Consider the following 20337-nt stretch of genomic DNA (forward strand, 5'->3'; position numbering starts at 1 on the left):
GGGATTTGAATGCAAGGCAAGGCCAGATTCCTTGCTACACATCTTACTTTTGTGATCTTTGGATTTTTTTCTGGGCAGCAACACAGTTTTGTTTTTGTTTTGTCATTGTTGTTTTTTGTTTTTCAAAGTGAAATTTTTGACTATTTTAAACAGAACCAAGATATATGATTTCCCCCAAATCTATCCAAAAACAATGGACAGAACATCTATTGTGTGTCCGGTATTAAGGGAAAGACCCCCTTTTGTTCCTACTGATAGATCCCATTAACAAATTACCCTGGTTATTGAGGGATGTGTGGGATGGATGCACTGAAGCAGAGCTGGACTTCTCCATAGCATGAGGAGGCAAAGAATGGAGAGCAAAGTATAACTGACCCTGGAAGTGGTGAGGCCCCAGGCAGAGGCAAGACTCGAAACTCCAGGGCGCTCCTTTGGTCACCGGGAATCAGCGGCTGTCCAGTTCTCATGCATTTCTTCCCCCAGAATACCATGGAACTGACAAGTGGTGGAGAAGAATGTAGAGTTAGATTCTAATAGAATTGCCATTGGCAACACAAGATCTCAACACAGTCCCTCCCCAGGCACACAATGTAGCCATAAGTCACTTATATTTGTAATTAAGTCTAACAGGGAGAGAGGGAAGGCAGAGCACAGTGGTAAGCAATGATCACCTGATTTACCTGGGACGCACCCACCCAATCAGCGCTAGCTATGCCCCGCCTCCGGGTCCAGGATACACTTGGTATTTTATGTCAGGCTCTATTCTGTTGGGAGCAAGGCCAACAACCAGCTGGCCTGAAGAAGAAGTGGCAAGTGATGTGACATGAGGAAGGGAGAACTGACCTACTCGGAGGCTGTGGGGGAAGGATCAGATCACCTGGTTCGCTGACCTGTAACCAAGAACCTGCTCCTGGGCTCAGAATTTCAGCGGATGGTGACTTCTTTGCAGTAACCTGTGCCTTCCTTTCCCTTGGATGGTTCTTTATGGCCATCTGTGGAATGCTGAGCCTCTGATAAAGGTGGGCACTGAGTTTTCACATTCGGAGAGGGCTGTCCCACTGCCTGTTCAAGTCCCTGGAACAGTGTGAGGGGGTGGGGTGAGGAAGACAAAGGAAAGGTCATTAGTGGGCCGCCTGCCAAAGCTCTGCCTCAGGAGGAAGCCTTTAACTGAGGGTAGGATTTCTCACTCCTTGGTTTTCATTTAGGTTGCTCTCTCCATGAGGTTCTGCTAGAGATGGGAAGAGGTGGGAATGAAGGGACCAGTGAGGAGAGGGAGAATGGGAGAGGAAGGGGAAGCCGTTGTAAACCTACAACTCAGTAAGCACTGCTAAATCCTACTGGCTTGCTGCATATGCGCAGCAGATGTGAAAGGATAGACAATAATTTCCTACTGATAATGAACTTGCTCCCCAATTGGCTAATGGACACTTTTCGTAAATTAAAGGAAGCCAACCATCTTATTAGTGTTTCTCAGCGACTGGCCACTGGGAGACCCTGTGGGACATCAGGAGAGTTCTTACAGGGCCTGGATGTAATTGCTTGGAGAGTTGCTGGAGATTTCCTTAATCAGAATGAAAATAAGGATATGCTGAGGCCTTAGAAGTGTGGTACTTAAGGGAAAAATCCACAGGCTGTCTCACAGCTGATGGTGGGTAGAGGGAAGGGCAAGCTGACATTGTACAACTGGTTGAGTTTTTTTTCTTCTCCTTACCTCTGTAGATTTATAGTGTTTTCTGCTCCGAGACCTCCTTGTCTGCACTGAGATGGCTGATGCAGAGACTGACCAGGGGCTCAACAAGAAATTAAACTTCTCCTTTTGTGAAGAAGATACTGAGAGTGAAGGGCAGATGACCGCACAAGACATCGGAGGGACTCGGAGCCAAAAGCCTGGGAGGGATGAAAGTGAGGAGGTGGAGGGTCCCATGCCCGCTGCCAGAGATGAACTTTATACTTCTCCGAGCAGAGACAAGGAAAGTCCAGACCCTGATCTTTGGACGTCAGTTTCAGGCCTTCCCAAATGCCCAGAAACACCAGTATTATACAGGAAGAACAAGCTGCCAGTCCCTACCAACTTCTCCACTCCCAAAGTGAGTAAACCCTGGAGAGGCGGGACCAGGCTTCTGGGATCTGTTCCTCTGTGGGCCCGCTGATGGGAGAAGAGGGTTTTGTCATTTACATATATGCAATGAACTTGCCTTACAGACTAGACATATCTTCAGATCCCTGTTTCTTAGTGGAAATGAAGGCTAGTTTAAAGTCACGATAAAACAGAATGAAGTGTCTACCTGCTTGTTTCCCCCAACCAGTAACTATTTGGTATTGGCTGTACATATATCTTAGTTGAAAAGATCTTAAAGAATATTGGAACTTCAAGAGATGCAGAGGTCCAGGCATCCTGTGTACTTTGCATATAAGAAAATCAGTTCCCAAGAGAGGAGCTATCTGACCTCAGCCACTGTTAGAGAAAAGACTGGATACCTTATCTTCTTGATTCAGTCTACGTTCCTTTCCATTACGCCAGGTGGCTGAATTTCTGGGTAATTGTTTAATATTAATATTAATTTAATATTTTCTAATAGAGGAATGTTCATGTTCACCATCAGCACACACTCATATCTGCTGTTGCTGTTCTCCCCAGCAGAGTCCCCTCTGTTTTTGGTCAAGTGTAGTACTGGTACCTCTAATATACTTAAACAAAGCAGTACTTTTTTTTTCTTGATGTATTTTTTTATTAGGTATTTTCTTTATTTACATTTCAAATGTTATCCCCTTTCCTAGTTTCCCCTCCAAAAATCCCCTATCCCCTTCCCCTCCCTCTGCTCCCCAGCCCACCCACTCCCATTCCTGGTCCTGGCATTCCCCTATATTGGGGCATAGAACCTTCACAGGACCAAGGGCCTCTCCTCCGATTGATGACCAGCTAGGCCATCCTCTGCTATATTTGTATAGCACAAGTTCCACCATGTGTTTTCTTTGATTGGTGGTATAGTTCCGAGGAGCTCTGAGGGTACTGGTTAGTTCATATTGATGTTCCTTCTATGGGGCTTCAGTCCCCTTCAGCTCCCTGGGTATTTCTCTGGTTACTTCATTGGGGACCGTGTGCACCATCCAATGGATGATTGTGAGCATCCACTTGTGTATTTGCCAGGCACAGGCAGAGCATCAGAGGAGAAGGCTATATCAGGCTCCTGTCAGCAGGCTTTTGTTGGCATCTGCCTAGTGTCTGGGTTTGGTGCTTGTTTATGGTGTGGATCCCTAAGTGGGGCAGTCTCTGGATGGTCATTCCTTCAGGCTCTGCTCCGAACTTTGTCTCTGTAACTTTGTCTTTGTCATGGGTATTTTGTTCCCCATTCTAAGAAGGAACGAAGTATCCACACTTTGGTCTTCCTTCTTGAGTTTCATGTGTTTTGCAAATAGTATCTTGGGTATTCTAAATTTCTGGGCTAATATCCACTTATAAGTGAGCGCATGTCATGTTTGTTCTTTTGTGATTGGGTTACCTCACTCAGGATGATATCCTCCAGATACATCCATTTGCCTAAGAATTTCATAATTTCATTGTTTTTAATAGCTAAGTAGTACTCTATTGTGTAAATGTACCATAGTTTCTGTATCCACTCCTCAGTTGAGGGACATCTAGGTCTTTCCAGCTTCTGGCAAAGCAGCACTCTTTAAGAATTTAAAGTGGGGCTGGAGAGACAGTGGTTAAGAGCACTGACTGCTCTTCCAGAAGTCCTGAGTTCAAATCCCAGCAACCACATGGTGGCTCACAACCATCTGTAATGAGAGCTGATGCCCTCTTCTGGTGTGTCTAAAGACAGCTACAGTGTACTTATATATAATAAACAAACAAATCTTTTTTAAAAAGAACTTAAAGTGTCAGCAATTAAGCACTGATTGCTTATAGTTCACACATTACTTTACTTACGCTGCATTGCATTGCTCGCTTATTAAGGCCCAGGCTTGGGGATGGCTCGGTGTAGCAGATTCTGATGCCATGGTGTATGGTCCCCTAGGGTGAATAGTAGCTGACTCTCTGCCAGCTCAGCTTGAGGTGCTTAAGATCATTATAATATGTGTGGTCCTGCCAGCAGACAGTCTCTGTCAGCAGGGCTCTGGAGTGCCTGCTGAGAGCCATATTATGTCTGACAGGAAATACTAGGTTTCCTGTCTGAACTGTAGACAAAGGTTCTGGTGTCCATCAGAAGGTGTTTCAGCATTCTAATACCAACCAAATGATTAACCACCTCCTCCTTCCTCCTTCTCTTCCTCCTCCTCTTCCTCTTCTTTCTCTTCCCCCTCCTCATCCTCCTTGAGAATCCACTGTGGGTTATTAACACAGGACACAATCTCTGTTTCCAACCAGTTTACAGTTTATCAGGAGAAGAGCAGGGTGGTATTTGAGAGTTCTCTGTGTAGACTGACTCAGTGGGATGATGAGGAAAGATGGAAATGTGAAGGAGCCAGTGAATAGCGATGAGAGTTAGTGTAATGTAGATAGATGATGGAGAATGGGCTTTGAGTGGAAGTATGCGGGCAAGACATGTGATAGGCTTGCATATGCATTTCATTCATAACATCATCCACAACATGCTCAGTGTTAGAAGACCCTCTGCTAGAAGACATCATGTAATTTCTTCATCAAGTGCCCCCACTTAGAAAGCAACCAAAGCAGTAATAAACGCTCAGATAATGTGATGTGAAAGGATAGCAGAGTATGGGGAACAGTAACTGGGAATTAAATTTCACAACATCGGGGAAGGTTTGTTAAAGGAAGTACTAGCTGATTATTTATAATATCCAGAAGCTGGAAAGAACCCAGATGTCCCTCAATAGAGGAATGGATACAGAAACTGTGGTACATTTACACAATGGAGAACTACTCAGCTATTAAAAACAATGAATTTATGAAATTCTTGGGCAAATGGATGTATCTGGAGGATATCATCCTTAGTGAGGTAACCCAATCACAAAAGAAGTCACTAGATATGTACTCACTGATAAGTGGATATTAGCCCAGAAACTTAGAATACTGAAGATACATTATGCAAAACAGAAGAAAACCAAGAAGGACGACCATTGTGTGGATACTTCATTCCTCCTTAGAATAAGGAACAAAATACTCATGAATGGATATAGGTACAGAGACAAAATTTAGAGCTAAGATGAAAGGATGGACTATCCAGAGACTACCCCATTCAGGAATCCATCCCATCATCAGCCACCAAACCTAGATACTAATGCTCATGCCAGCAAGATTCTGCTGAAGGGTCCCTGATATAGTGGCCTCTTGTGAGGCCATGCCAGTGCCTGCCAAACACCGAAGTGGATGCTCACAGCCAGCTATTGGATGGAACACAGGGTCCCCAATGGAGGAGCTAGAGAAAGTACCCAAGGACCTTAAGGGGGCTGCAACCCTGTAGGTGGAACAACAATATGAACTAACCAGTACCCCCTAAGCTTGTGTCTCTAGCTGCATACGTAGCAGAAGATGGCCTAATCGGCCCTCATTGGGAATAGAGGCCCCTTGGTCTTGCAAACTTTATATGACCCAGCACAGGGGAAGGCCTGGGCCAAGTAGTGGGAGTGGGTGGGTAGGGGAGCAGGGGNGGGGGGGGGGGGGGGGNTATAGAGAACTTTCGGGATAGCATTTGAAATGTAAATAAAGAAAATAATAATAATTAAAAAAAAAGAAAAAAGAAAAAAAAAAGGAAGTACTAGCTGAGAAAATACTTAAGTATGAACTGGAGTTAGCCACGTAAAGAAGGGAAGGAGACCCTCATAGGACAAGACACCCATTAAAGGAAACTGTGTTATATTCAGTGGAGCAGGAGTCTCTGTAAAGGAGAGGCAGGGTAGGCAAGAAAGAGAACCTTCTAGTCTGAAAGTGGTGAATTAACCATTCAATGGCTTTGAGTAGGGATATTTTTAAAAAGCCAGGGTTTCATGTAGAGTGGACTAGACCAAAAAAAAGTTTTGATATGGAGAAGTATTCAGAAGGATTTTCTTGGGAGCAGAAAAAGGCCTGAATGAGGAGAGGAGCGAACAGGCCTCAGGTTGAGAGATGTTTGGGTACTAGCAATAACTTGATGGAGGTGTTGCAGAGAAAAGAGAGATCTAAGATGATGGTGAGCCTTCTTGCTTGATTGAATAGGTGGAATCTTGAATTAAGATAGGAAACACAGAGGATATACAAGTTTGGTGGAATAAGTCGAATAAATAATTGGCTAAGTAGGACAAAGGGAAAACACTGAAGCCAGGGATCCCTTTTTGACCATCTGTGGCATTTAGGAAACCAGTGAAGCCATCGGTGGGGATTGGGTCACGTATTTCGAGTACTGGTATGAGAGGAGAGATGCTATAGTTAGAGATCTTCAGTTATGCCAAGTGAAGAACAGGTAGAGATGAGAGCCTGGAGAGCTGGGTGGAAATACAACAGGGAAAAATCCCTACTCCACAATGATACATTTGAGCCAGGATGAGAGCAGATCATGGTGACAGATCAGGGTGGCAACTAGTGGAGCTTTGCTGAAGCCCCTGCTGCTGATGCACAGGAAAGGAAAGTGGGCTTCTTTCAGCTTTTCCCAAGAGGTACAAGCAAACATTGTGTGGTACTAACCTCCTTCTTCATAAGGGATTCTTAGCAGAATCACTGAATAATAGAAAAGCAGCTTTAGACAGTAGTAAGGTTGCTACAGCTAACCGCATTAAACACTAGCTGTGACTCTATTGCAACATTATAGATTCTAGATTCCAACACTTATTTGACCTCTGAGTTAGCAAGGCTGCCTTCTCACCATCTTCAGAAGTCAAGGAGCTGCCCCCACATCTCCCTTAGTCATAAATCCAGAGTCGTCACTAGGCATTCATCTACACTCCTTTCCACTGCTTTGTAGTCTGCTGTACTTCCAAGCAAAGCTTTCTTTTATTACAGATGTTAACAGTATTTTTCACTATATCACAAGAGGAGATTGGCCAAATCCCATTGCCCGACATCTGCCATGATATGAAATTTCCCATGTTTTTATCTGAAAGTTTCATAGGCTCTTTTTATTTTTTTCTTAAAATATGGCAAAAGAATTCTTTGCAGCACTACAGATATGCAGAACTACACCCTCCAGGTCATATGTGAAGGATTCATTGTACTTGGCATTAGAAAACAACATTTCTTGGTCTAATGGTCAAGTATAACCCTGAGTTTTTTTTCCAAAATCATACTGGTAATGGAGACACATCATTATGTACTATAGTTTTGCCTATTTTAAAACCCCAGTCCCTTTCTATGATAAACTCACCAGAAAACAATAACTTTGTCACTGTGGGTTTTGAACACAGTCCTGGGATTATTCACTCTGAACTCTTAAGAGAAATGCCAGACCCCTATATAAAGTCCTTGACTATGCTAGTAGCATATTTTCTTCACCTACAAATCATATGCTAATTTGTATGCTCCCCAGCATTTTCCGTATCTGCTCATCCCAATCATTTAGTAAACATTAAGCCTAACAGTCTTTGAAGACTCACGTTATTTAATGAGTCAGATGACGGCTTGGCTTCTGATTTTACAGTGAAAAGTCATGGGCAGAGCCCATCAAAATGCTAGGATTCCTTCATAGCAACACAAGCGCAATGGACATACTGTAATGTTCCATCTCGACCACATGTATGCTACTGTGTGCTTCTCCAGATCCCGACGCTTAGATCTAAGGGTATCCTGTTCTTTCAGGATACTTTGTCTTTGAACTTGGCAGTTGGTTAAACTCTGGTTAAGTCAAGATTCAGTTGGGTTAGCAAGTCTTCATTGTACCATATACTGGTAGCTGGTTATAGTCACATCAAAGCCCTGAAATCTTACATGATTATTTTAGATTATATCATTTTTAGAGCTAAGGTTGTTTAATGACAATCCACTCAGCATAGTGTAAAACAGTTTTGGAGGGCTTTATCATCTGCATGAGTACATGGAGTGGTTTTCTTCTATTTCCTGGCATATTTACTCATCCTTGGAGCTAATATACTTGAACTCCTCTACTGAGCTGAACCACCCTAGAATATGTAGTCTAAGGGACGAGAGACCTTGTGCTTTTAAACATCTACAACTATGTCTGCCACTCATGATACACAGACATGATCGTTTATATTAAGTTATAGCTCTGTAAAATGCTGATGGTTGGGATCCATTTAGTTAAAAATCTTTGTAATTCTTCTGCTCTTTCATTTCTACTTCTACACTTTGTTTGCTGGGGCCACTGTTTTAATAGAGAATGACCTATTTCTTTCTTCATTTTTATAATCATTTTTCTTTAATTAAAAATTTAACATGGTTACATTGTTTCCCTTTCCCATACCTCCACCCCCCACCTCTGAACCACCCTCCCCTGCCCCTTGCTCTTTCTCAAATTAATGGTCGCTGACCCCTTTTTCCTTACCCTAGGCAAAGAACTACAGGCAACTAAAAGATGCTGAAAAGATATGGTGTTCCCCAGGGAATACCAAGTGGTCAACCCTAAAATCATATACTACATACTATTAACATTATAGGACTGGGCATGTTGTATTTATATATTTAGGAATGTATATATGTAGACTATTATTTTTAAATCTTTATTTCACTTCATGGGGTTCTTCTCATTTTATGTGTTGCTTTGAGTAAACTTGAGAACTCCAATTTTCATGTTTAGAAAGTCTATGAAATATATCTCTTACAAAGTTATTCAAACACACTGATGAACTGATTAATAAGTGGTGTGTTCATTAAGAGCCAGAATGTATCCGTTGTACCCATCAGTATCTAATCAAGCACCTGTCATTGCGTAGGTACAAACAAACACTGGGATTACTATCTGAGACAGAGAGAGAACAGGAGAAAGGGACATCTGTAGAATCATTTTTGTCCACCTAAATGCAATGTCCTCATTTTTGAGAACTAAAGCTAGAACTTAGAATTGGTTTCACAATTGGGAAAACTGCTTGAAAGACGGGGTGGAGCTTAACAAAAACACTGATTCTTGTGTGGATTCAAGAAACGAGTCTAGAATTCTGTATGCGTAAAACAAGAGCACCAGGTACGGTACAACTAGTTCTCACAGAGCCACACAGCCTTTTAGCAATGGCATCTGTTGGTCCACATATGAACGAGATAGTTGATATGAAACTTCCTTTTACTTCTTAAAGCCCTATTCTGACTTGCTGTTTGTCATCCTCACCTAGAATTCGATTGGTCAGCCAGAGATTTCTCTGCTAGAGAAACTCTCTGCCCGAAGCTCTAGACATATGAGGCTCACACCTGCTTCCCTCATGGATGAGAAGACGTCTTTGTCTCTGGTCAATATTAACCCATTCACTCCGGAGACCTATAGAAAATTACTCCTTCAATCAAAGGGCAAGAGGAAGACCAGAGACTATCTGTAAGTGTACAGTTCTCTCAATTTCTGAGAACTTTGGACAAGTGCTAGATTAAGAGTAAGGTTAGGAGTAAGAACTCTACTTGAATGAAGCTGAAGTACATGTCCCTCATCCCCATAACAGTGTGTGGACAGAGACTCTGGCACCTTTCTGTTCTGATGTGCACTGCAAGGAGCTTTTGGATAAGAGTTTGGCAGAGCAAGCAATAGATCTGACTTCCAGTAGACAGCTGAATGTACTAGAGACGAAAGTCCATGGATTTCTTTTAGTTACAATGAGGCTAGCAAAGGCATTCGTATTTTAAACAGTATATTGCTGCTTTGAATTTAGCCTGTGATACCTGGCGATACTGGGTGATGGGAGCTATAGGATGGTGTTTTGAACTTTTCTGTAGGTGATAGAAAACAGAATGAAGAGGGGGCAAAGATAGTGCTGCTTGCTTTCAAAGGCACTTAAGAAGGAAGGAAGGAAGGAAAGAAAGAAAGAAAGAAAGAAAAGTCAAAGCAACCTATTTCCCCCAATTGCCACAGAATGGTAAAAGTCACCTTAATAAGGATTGCTTGTGTTACTTGGTGGCATTAACTACCATTGTCATATTTCTCCCTCCATATCCCTCTTTACTGTGTTCCTCGTTTGTGTGTATGTGTAAATGCACAGTCCCTGGCACATGACTGGAGGTTAGGGGACAACTTAGGTGACCGTTCCTATTCGTCCACCATGTGGATCCCAGGGCTTGAACCCAGGTCCACAGGCTTGTTGGCAAGTACCTTGACCTACTGAGTCATCTAACTTCTCTGTCCCAATTTATGGGTTATTTCTTTACCAGTTTTCTTTCATATTTTGTTTTACACAATGGAAACAGTTCTAAAATAGGGAAGCCACTTGTGTTCATACATACTCAGCAAAATAAATGCACAACTCACTATCTGAGCTTTGAAGATCATCTAATGTACTGTGCTGTTTCTTTGGAATTTGTGGCTTTGTACTATAAAACCTTATGGCCAGATGCAGTTTTGCTCCATATAAGCATTCAGTACCTAAACACAAGCCTATCCAGTCTACTTTCGCTACTAAGAATCCATTGGCGTTTCACTTGTTAGGCATCTTTATAAACCTTTGCAATATTACTACCCACTCAACTCAGTGGAGATAGCAGGAAAAGACAGATAATTTGGATTAATGAAGAGATACTGCAGTGGCACCATTTAATGCTCAGGACAGGATAACCTTCTCCCATCTTCAATGTATTGTCACTTTAAGAAGTATCAGGGTATAGTATTAAGTCACACATGCTATCACAAGATCTCATGAATATAGTGTTACTTTCTCAGAGTTTCTCCCCTGTACTCCTCTAAAAGAAAACTGTCTGCTGTGTCCACTGAAATCTTGCCTGAAGACCCAGAAAATGACTCACACAAAGGAGAATGTTTGTCAATCATTTCTTATTATAAAATAATTGAACACCTCTTAGGCAAATTTATTTCTGCTATACTCAATGTCTATCTGTGTCCTGAATTCAAAGCTGGGTTCTAGGGAGGCCAGTGTTAGCAGGAGAGCATAGTGTGGCTATAAATCAAAAAAATGCCTTGAGATCAGACTTGGTTACAAATCCAAGTTCTGCCATTTGTGAATTGAGGAACACAGTATGGTTTAACATCTCAGCTTTGTCTGGCTCCTTTTGGGGGATAACAGCACCTACCTTCTCTTCTGTTTTCTCTCTTGTTTCCAGTTCTTAGCACAGGGGTTCTCAACTTGTGGGTCATGATCCCTTTGGGGTCAAATGACCCTTTCAAAGGGATCATGTAGCAGATATCTTGCATATCAGATATTTACATTATGATTCATGATACTATCAAAATTAAAGTTATGAAGTAGCAATTAAAATAATTTTATGAGGGCTGGAGAAATGGCTCCAAGATTAAGAGCACTTGTTGCCCTTGCAGAAGACCTGGGGTTCCATTCCCAGGGCCAGCATGGTAGCTCACAAAACCATAGTAACTTCAGTGTCAGGGTATCCAATACCCTCTTCTGGTCTAACGAACACCAGGAAGTCATGTGGTACACAAACATATTCAAGCAAAATATTCATACATATAAATAAAACAGTTTTTTTTTTTAAAGAAAATGATGTTATGGTTGGGGGTCACCACAGCATGAGGAACTGTGTTAAAGGGTCACAGCCTTAGGAAGGCTGAGAAACACTGTCTTAGTATGGGTCATCTTCTTGCCTAAAATCTCCATTTCTTTCCTCATTCAGTTCCCATTCCTTCTTTGGTCTTAGCTTACATATTGTCTTCTGGAGCCGTTTCCCCTCACAAGATACCCATTTACCTAGGTGCAGTTCACGGTGTCTCCTGATGCCCTTTTTTTATTCTGTCCTAGGCTCTTGTAATAAATTTGTGCGTTATTTCTATTCCCTAATGTAAAGTGGAGAGGGAAGGAATTATTTGCTCACAACAGCAGAACTTATCACAGCAGCCCATGTCAATTATTCCCCAATCACCCTTGTTCTACCCTTTTTCCTTTTTAGTGAGGACACTGGAGAAGAGGAAAGCAAACCAGTACAGTGGCTGCCTGCTAAGGTGAGCGTGGTCTCTTGGTCCAGCAGTCACAACAGACATCTCATGCTATTCATTCTGCCTGCCTCTCTCTGCCTGTCTCTCTTGCTCTCTGTCTCTCTGCTTCCTACCCCTTTGCTCCCTCTTTTTCCTTCTTCTCCCTCCCCCTCATGCTTCCCCCTAATACCTCACTCCCCATCAGCTTCTTCCACTTCCCCCTCATCCTTCTTTTCCTTACTCCTTTCCTCTGCCCCTTAATCCTCGTCCACCCACCCTTCTCTACCCTCATCTTTCTCTGTTCACTCTACCTTTTCCTCTCTCCCTTTCTCTTATTCTTCTTTCACCTTCCATCATCCTTCCCACCACCCTTTTCTCTTTCCTTCCTCTGTCACACATATGTATCTTATAGCTTTAGAAGTTTACGTTGCAATTGAATTTACATAGACTGTAGTTAGTGCCAAGATAATCATTTGTTATGTTGCCAAGCAGTAGCTGGTATGTACATTGATAAGTTATTAGGTAATTTTTAAAGGTTTCTATTTCTGCTTTTAATCTGGGGAAACTTTATATCCTGGGGTAGAGAAGGAATGAGAAAATTAAGCTAGTTTTGTTCCCCCAAACTTGAAATAGAGAGCGGTGGTATTGGTCCAGAAATTTCTTTGTAAGACTGTAGCTGACAAATATATCCTTATTTGTTTGCTTTTATGATCTTCTCCATGTGGCATTCTAATTTATCAAAATAATACATTTGACTCTGAAATGTTGTTCACATCTGAATTGTAGTTGCTAAAAACTGTGGAGGGCAGTGAACACCCAAAAAATAGAAGAATAGCTAAGTTAAATACAAAGTCAACAGGATATTCAATTTCTATTAAGGTGTTCATAACACACATAAACATGTCTCTTATCAGTATTCAGTGTTCAAAACTCAAAAATGTCTATGATGGTCACACGCATCCCATGTCAATCTCGGAGTCAGACATCACAGTGGCTGCCGTTATTCTAATGCCTTTGAGTGGCAGAAACCACAGCTAGTTCTTACCTCGAATTCCTACACTTTTCTCGAGCAAATCTTTTCTGCACAAGCAAGTTAATGCTTTCCATGTTCTTTTCCTTCTGGTTTTACTTTCTCTCGTTTCCCCATCTCCCTCTCTTCTTTGGCATGGGGTTTCTCATAATTCACCTGGCCTAGAACTTATGATTCTCTGCTGTCTGCCTTCTGAGTGTGAGGATTGCTGCTCTGGGACTCTGTACCTAGATGGAGGGAGGGAGTGGTTCTCACTCTCAGCACAGCTATTGTACCGGCCACAGAGGAGGCGTGGCCACAGAGGAGGCGTGGCCACAGAGGAGGTGTGGCCACAGGCTTTAGCCTTTCATGCAAATGTTCCACTCTTGCCTTCACTGCTTCCTCCTTTGAATTTTATTCCTTATTTGTTTTATAAGTTGTTGACTGGTTTCTGATAAAACACCAAATATATTCATTAAATGAAGAAAATATATCTATATAAATATCTACATAAAAGTCACTGGCCAGGAGGAACACCTTTGAAATATCAAAACAATGTACACACAAATATAAGGCAAGAAGATATGTGAATCTGCATGTCCTTATGTGTGGTGAGTTGAATGTATGCATAGATTTAAGATCAACAAGGGTGGTAAACAATCCTTATAGAAAGAAAAATAGAACAGATATGTGTGTACAGATAATACTAGGCAAAGAAAAGAACTAGTGTATAATTCTCTAAAAACGGGGATGGGGTCTGGGTGAGAGGGTGGGTTGGGTTGGTGAGTGGCTGGAAGTGATGCGAATAGGGGGCTGGCATGTTTGAGCTAAAAAGAGGGTGGCCTGATCACTTAGTTGCTAAGAGGGCTTTGTGTCTGTTGTCAGAGAGTTTAACTCTCTCACAGCAAACAACTAGGGTTTTAATTCCGTGGAATCATTTTGCAAAAGTGTTATTACTAGAAGAGTTGGAAAGAGAGCTGGTAGTGGAGGCAAATCCCAATATGGAAGAATCGGAGATTAGGATTGCTTAAGGGCAAAGAAAATTACAGGTCTTGCTGATAAGGACTGATTGGAATTGCATGTAAAAATCATCTAGGAATAGCCGTGGGTTTTTCTTTCTTTTCTTTCTTACTTTTTTTAATTTGCTAAAGTTAGATGAAAATCATTCTTGGTAATTGGGACATTAAAAAAGATGACACTGGAGAGAGAAATCATCTTAAATTTAGATTCATGTATAGTTATAGATATTTTGATCATAATAATAGACTGTAAAATTCCCAAGTGTTGACATTATACTAAGATAACTGTGATATATGATATATGATATATATATAACATCTATCAGCATAAATAAGCACAAATACAATAATATGTTATAGAATGCTGTATATTATGACATATTAATGTACCTGAGGAGTCATTGCTATGATTTTCATGTTATAAACAGAAACTGGTGAGTTCAATGATTTCCCTGAGTTGATTTCCTAGCTGACATTACCAGCTGGCCACTAGGGGGAGGTATTTCTGAGCTCATGTGATGGATTAATTCATTCTACAATGTTGTTTCCCAGACTAAGATGCTGCATATGTGGCAGAAGATGGCCTACTCGGCCATCATTGGGAAGAGAGGCCCCTTGGTCTTGCAAACTTTATATACCCCAGTACAGGGGAATGCCAGGGCCAAGAAGTGGGAGTGGGTGGGTAGGGGAGCAGGGCGGGGGTAGGGGGGAGGGTGTAGGGAACTTTCGGGATAGCATTTGAAATGTAAATAAAGAAAATATCTAATTAAAAAAAGTTGACCAGGCTGTCCTCAAACTCCAGATCCTCCTGCCTCTGCCTCCTTCAGCAAATCCTACCAGCCTGCGCCACCAGAACCGGCTTTTTTTTTTTTTTTTCAAATTTATTTATTTATTATATGTAAGTACACTGTAGCTGCCTTCAGACACTCCAGAAGAGGGCGTCAGATCTTGTTACAGATGGTTATGAGAGCTAAGATGAAAGGATGGACTATCCAGAGACTACCCCATTCGGGAATCCATCCCATCATCAGCCACCAAACCTAGATACTAATGCTCATGCCAGCAAGATTCTGCTGAAGGGACCCTGATATTGCGGACTCTTGTGAGGCTATGCCAGTGCCTGGCAAACACAGAAGTGGATGCTCACAGCCAGCTATTGGATGGAACACAGGGTCCCCAATGGAGGAGCTAGAGAAAGTACCCAAGGACCTGAATGGGGCTGCAACCCTGTAGGTGGAACAACAATATGAACTAACCAGTACCCCCTGAGTTCGTGTCTCTAGCTGCATATGTAGCAGAAGATGGCCTAATCAGCCATCATTGGGAAGAGAGGCCCCTTGGTCTTGTAAACTTTATATGACCCAGCACAGGGCAAGGCCTGGGCCAAGTAGTGGGAGTGGGTGGGTAGGGGAGCAGAGGTGGGGGGAGGGGTATAGGAAACTTTTGGGATAGCATTTGAAATGTAAATAAAGAAAATAATAAAAAAAAAAGTTGAAAGAGAAAACAAATTGAAATAAGAAAATATACTCAACATGAGGTGAAAATACAACACTCAGGCCTTGGGAAAGGTAGAGATCCAAAAGGATTGTTTGATATTATTTGTGCTTGTTTGAAACACCCTTCACCCATTTCCTGTTAGTCCTCTAGCTGAGGACAGTAGCTCTGGGTTTCAGAAGCTGAGTTTCAGAAGCTGATGGGTCTCCCATCAGAACAGTCTGACCAGATGGAGGAAAGAACACTTCACACACACAAAAAAGTGATCAGGGGCAGCACTGACTTGTAAGTATGGCTACAAAGGACATAGGTATGGCCAGCCATTGGCAAACTCTTCCTGCTATGAACCCACTGCCTTTCCTCACATTTTAAAAAGCAATTTAGGACATGCAATATAGCTCTGTTTTATTGCTCACAGTATGTAGGAAGACTTATTCTCTCTCTCTTCTTTAAATATTTTAGAAAAGTGTTCTACAAGAAACTAATATGGCTTCCCGCTATGAAAAAGAATTCTTCGAGGTAGAAAAAATTGGGGTTGGAGAGTTTGGGACAGTCTACAAGTGCATTAAGAGGCTGGATGGGTGCATTTATGCAATCAAGCGCTCTGCAAAATCCTTTTCAGGATTATCAAATGAGTGAGTACCTTTGAAAAGTATTGGATGAACAGGCTTGGATTTGGTAATTTATTGATTCTCCAAATAGTTTTTAAAAGAACACCAATATCAATGAAAATACACCATTTGCTTGTTTTTAAGTGTATCCTTAACATTGGGTGTCATTTTCTATTCATAGTTTTGCCAAGTTGTCCAGAACACTAAGAGAATACTAAGGAATTTCCTAAGAGAGAACATGGTGATTTCAGATCATGTTGTTGTTTGTAATTATAGGGTCTCACCATGTAACTTTGGCTAACTGAGAACCCACTAGTAAAGCAGGTTGGCCTTGAACTCAGAGATCCGTTTGTCTCCACTGGCATTAAAAGCATGCACTACCCAACCAGCATGCTGCTGCTGTTTTGATTTCTTGGCTTTTCTGTCTACTGGTCTTACTGCCATTCTAATGAATTGAATTATGGAATGGCTTCCCGGTACCTATTTAATTTCATCTGAAATATTGTCAGCAGGAAATATTATCAGTGGTTTAACTCTTTTTTGTACCCTTTTAGCTTACTCTCTGCATCTGTGATAAAAAGCTACTTGAGGAGGAAAGGGCGTTTTTAATGTTTTGCTTCCTGGTCCCAGTCCATGGTGGAAAGGAAGTCAGGGCAGGAATTCAAATAGGAGCAGAGACAAAAACTGTAGAGGGCCACTGCTTACTGGATTGCTCCCTAGCTCATGCTGAGCCTGCTTCTTACACTTGTCTAAAGTTAGAACCTCTTACAATGGGCTGGGCACTCTCACACCAATTATCAAGCAAGACGATCTCTTGTAGACATGGCTATAGGCCCATCCGATTTACACATTTGACATTTCCTCTTCCTACATGGTTCCAGTTTGAATCAAGTTGACAATAAAACTAACCAGTACATGTGCTACTAATTAATTCATTAGTAAAGTTTGATACTGTATGCAAAGGAAAAGCTATTAGTAATGTTTATATTTAACACACAGAACTAATGTCCATTTCCCCCTTGATCATTAGGAAAACTATCATTTTCTGATTCAATCAATGCTCTTGTGAACTCCTTTCATTTATACTGACCGTGTGAAAGCCAGAAATTACAGTCTTTTTGTTTTTATATTAATATCAATCATGAACAGAATTTGCTTTTCTTTTGCACAATGTATCTCCTTCCCAAAAATTTCCCCATGACCTCATCTGATTGAGTTTAATAATACTGTAATGACTATGTAGCCTTTAGAGAGAATATAGACCCATACAAATATCCACAATCAAGTGTGTGATGGCTTTCTTATGCCTATTAAGGTTTTCCCACTGTTATACAGTGGAATAAGATCTAAAGCATATGTGCTATTGAGACAGTAAGCACACGAGGCACCTCTATATATGCTATGTTCAATGTGTAAAACACGGACTTTGGTACCAGGTTGACTAAGTTTCTGCTCTTAGAGCTACTATTACCAGTTTTACCTTGGACCAGTCACTTACTCTCACCATGTTTTCCAATGTATCTTACAAGAATTATAAAGACTGAATAGATAAAATACTAAGCATGCAACAGCCCTAGAAAAATATTTTATCTGTAATGCCTCTCATGTTTCCCTTTTAAGAAATCATTTTAATTTATATTATTTAAATTAATTTTTCCAAATGCTTTTCTGTCCCCTGGGAGTTTGGATTTGCATGAAGTTTATGCTCATGCAGTGCTTGGCCATCATCCCCATGTGGTACGCTACTATTCATCATGGGTAGAAGACGATCATGTGGTCATTCAAAATGAATACTGTAATGGTAAGTATGTGGACTAATACAAAGGGATGAAATTTTTAAATCTTCAGACATAAATGTGCCTCCTGACAGTTTAAGCTTTTACACATCAGTCATACTGAACATGTTTGTGCCTGGAAGCAGAGATTAAGAATGGAGTTGAAGAGTAGTTGAGTGTGTGTCTGAGTATGTGTGTGTGTTATGCAAAGCTAGTGTAGCTGATATAAAAATTTTATTAATCCTTTCATAGCTTATCTTATACTGAAAGAATAAAACTTACCATACTAGCTTAAATAATTCTGTTACCATATGTCAGGTACTTGGAAAGGTATAAACCATACCATTTGGGAATATTGGAATAAAGGTTCCTAGTTATAGTTGGTTCAGTAAAGTTAAAGTTGGTTCTGCCAATTCTGCCTGTTTTACTATGGACTTCTGAGTGAAGGGGTCCTTCATGTCTCTTGCTGTTTTAGACCTCTGAGCCTAATTGTTCTCACCACAGGTATGGGGTGGGTTTTGTTTTTGTTTTTGTTTTTAATAAATTGAGTAATATCTGCACTAATTTTAGGGGTAACAGTACATATTCTGATCGAAGAATATTTGAAAATCCTCCTCCCCACAGCCATCCTTACTGTCTCTAATAGTGTAGTCTACCTTCCAGTACTTTTTGTGCACACCCACAGGCCCTCATATAGTGGTCCAGCCTGGCTTTGGCGTATAGTGACCAGTGACAGAGCTTCTCCATTAGGGATGAACAAGTAGGCAGGTAACTAATGTCATGAAAGATGAGGGAATGGCATGCAACCTTATAAAACAGCACTATGGCACTTCTCTTACTGTTTCCTTGTAGATAACCTTTCCCTTTGGCATTAACCTGTATTTCTTTTTATCTTCCCTCTAAACTCACACCACCCCCTCCTTTTGCTCTAATAGTCCTCTGGGAGGTAGAGTCTTTCTTTGTGCTTATTATTGGGACCTTTCTTTTTTTTTTAAATTATTTTATTAGATATTTTCTTCATTTACATTTCAAACACCATCCCAAATGACTCCTATACCCTCCCCCCCTCGCTCCCCTGCACACTCACTCCCACTTCTTGGCCCTGGCATTCCCCTGTATGGGGCATATAAAGTTTGCAAGACCAAGGGGTCTCTCTTCCCAACAATGGCTGACTAGGCCATCCATCTTCTGCTATATATGCAGCTACAGACATGAGCTCTGGGGGTACTGATTAGTTCATATTGTTGTTCCACCTATAGGGTTGCAGACCCCTTCAGTTCCTTGGGTAATTTAGCTCCTCCATTGTGGTCTCTGTGTTCTATCCTATACATGGCTGTGGGCATCCACTTCTATAGATGCCAGGCACTGGCATAGCCTCACAAGAGATAGTTATATCAGTGTCCTTTCAGCAAGTTCTTGCTGGGATATGCAATAGAGTCTGCGTTTGGTGGCTGATTATGGGATGGACCCCCGGGTGGGGCAGTCTCTGGGTTGTCCATCCTTTCGTCTTAGCTCCAAGCTTTGTCTCTGCAACTTCTTTCATGGGTATTTTATTCCCTATTTTGGGGAGGAATGAAGTATCCATGTGTTGGTCTTCCTTCTTCTTGATTTTCTTGTGTTTTGGAGAGTGTATCTTGGATATTCTGGGCTAATGTCCACTTATCAGTGAGTGAATATCAAATGAGTTCCTTTGTGATTGGGTTACCTCACTCAGGACGATATCCTCCAGATACATACATTTGCCTAAGAATTTCATAAATTCATTGTTTTTAATAGCTGAGTAGTACTCCATTGTGTAAATGTACCACATTTTCTNTATCCATTCCTCTNTTGAGGGACATCTGGGTTCNTTCCAGCTTCTGGCTATTATANATANNGCNGCTNTGAACATAGTGGAGCNTGTGTCCTTATTACCAGTTGGAACATCTTCTGGGTATATACCTAGAAGAGGTATTGCTGGATCTGCTGGTAGCACTATGTCCAGTTTTCCGAGGAACCGCCAGACTGATTTCCAGAGTGGTTGTACAAGCTTGCAATCCCACCAGCAATGGAGGAGTGTTCCTCTTTCTCCATATCCTCTCCAACATCTGCTGTCCCCTGAATTTTTGATCTTAGTCATTCTGACTGGTGTGAGGTGAAAGATTTCTTAATCATCTTTTCTTTCCAACTCCTTTTTCTAGGAGGCAAATTGGTTTGACTTTCATGATTTATTTTTGCTACTAGAATAGAGTATGAAATAAATTAACTAACAAAGTAAAATGTTAATATGATGCAGAGCCAAATGAAAAGCTCTAAGAATTTCAAAACCAGAAAGACAACGAAATTGTTCTTATTATAATCATCCTTTACTTCATTTGGGCATCTGAATACCTCTCTACGGCTGATAGTCTACTAAACTCCAGCTAGAGAAATAGATGGATAAGTCCTTCAAAGTGCCTTGCTCCACTCTTCATAACAGAAATCTGATGC

At 41.3% G+C, this 20337-nt stretch overlaps 1 protein-coding gene across 1 annotated transcript in view; it reads left to right on the top strand.

The window, feature by feature from the left end:
• The first annotated feature begins 697 nt into the window (after positions 1-697).
• Positions 698-20337, top strand: part of Wee2 (WEE1 homolog 2) — a 28796-nt gene continuing 9156 nt past the window's right edge. Inside the window, exons 1-6 of the mRNA XM_021191315.1 lie at positions 698-1019; positions 1720-2087; positions 9211-9407; positions 11936-11987; positions 15945-16117; positions 17776-17894. Of these exons, the coding sequence (XP_021046974.1) occupies positions 1764-2087; positions 9211-9407; positions 11936-11987; positions 15945-16117; positions 17776-17894 (865 nt within the window). The 5' untranslated portion in view covers positions 698-1019; positions 1720-1763. The remainder of the gene's footprint in view (positions 1020-1719; positions 2088-9210; positions 9408-11935; positions 11988-15944; positions 16118-17775; positions 17895-20337) is intronic.

The sequence above is a fragment of the Mus pahari genome, chromosome 2, assembly GCF_900095145.1.
Source record: "Mus pahari chromosome 2, PAHARI_EIJ_v1.1, whole genome shotgun sequence".
Lineage (NCBI taxonomy): Eukaryota > Metazoa > Chordata > Mammalia > Rodentia > Muridae > Mus > Mus pahari.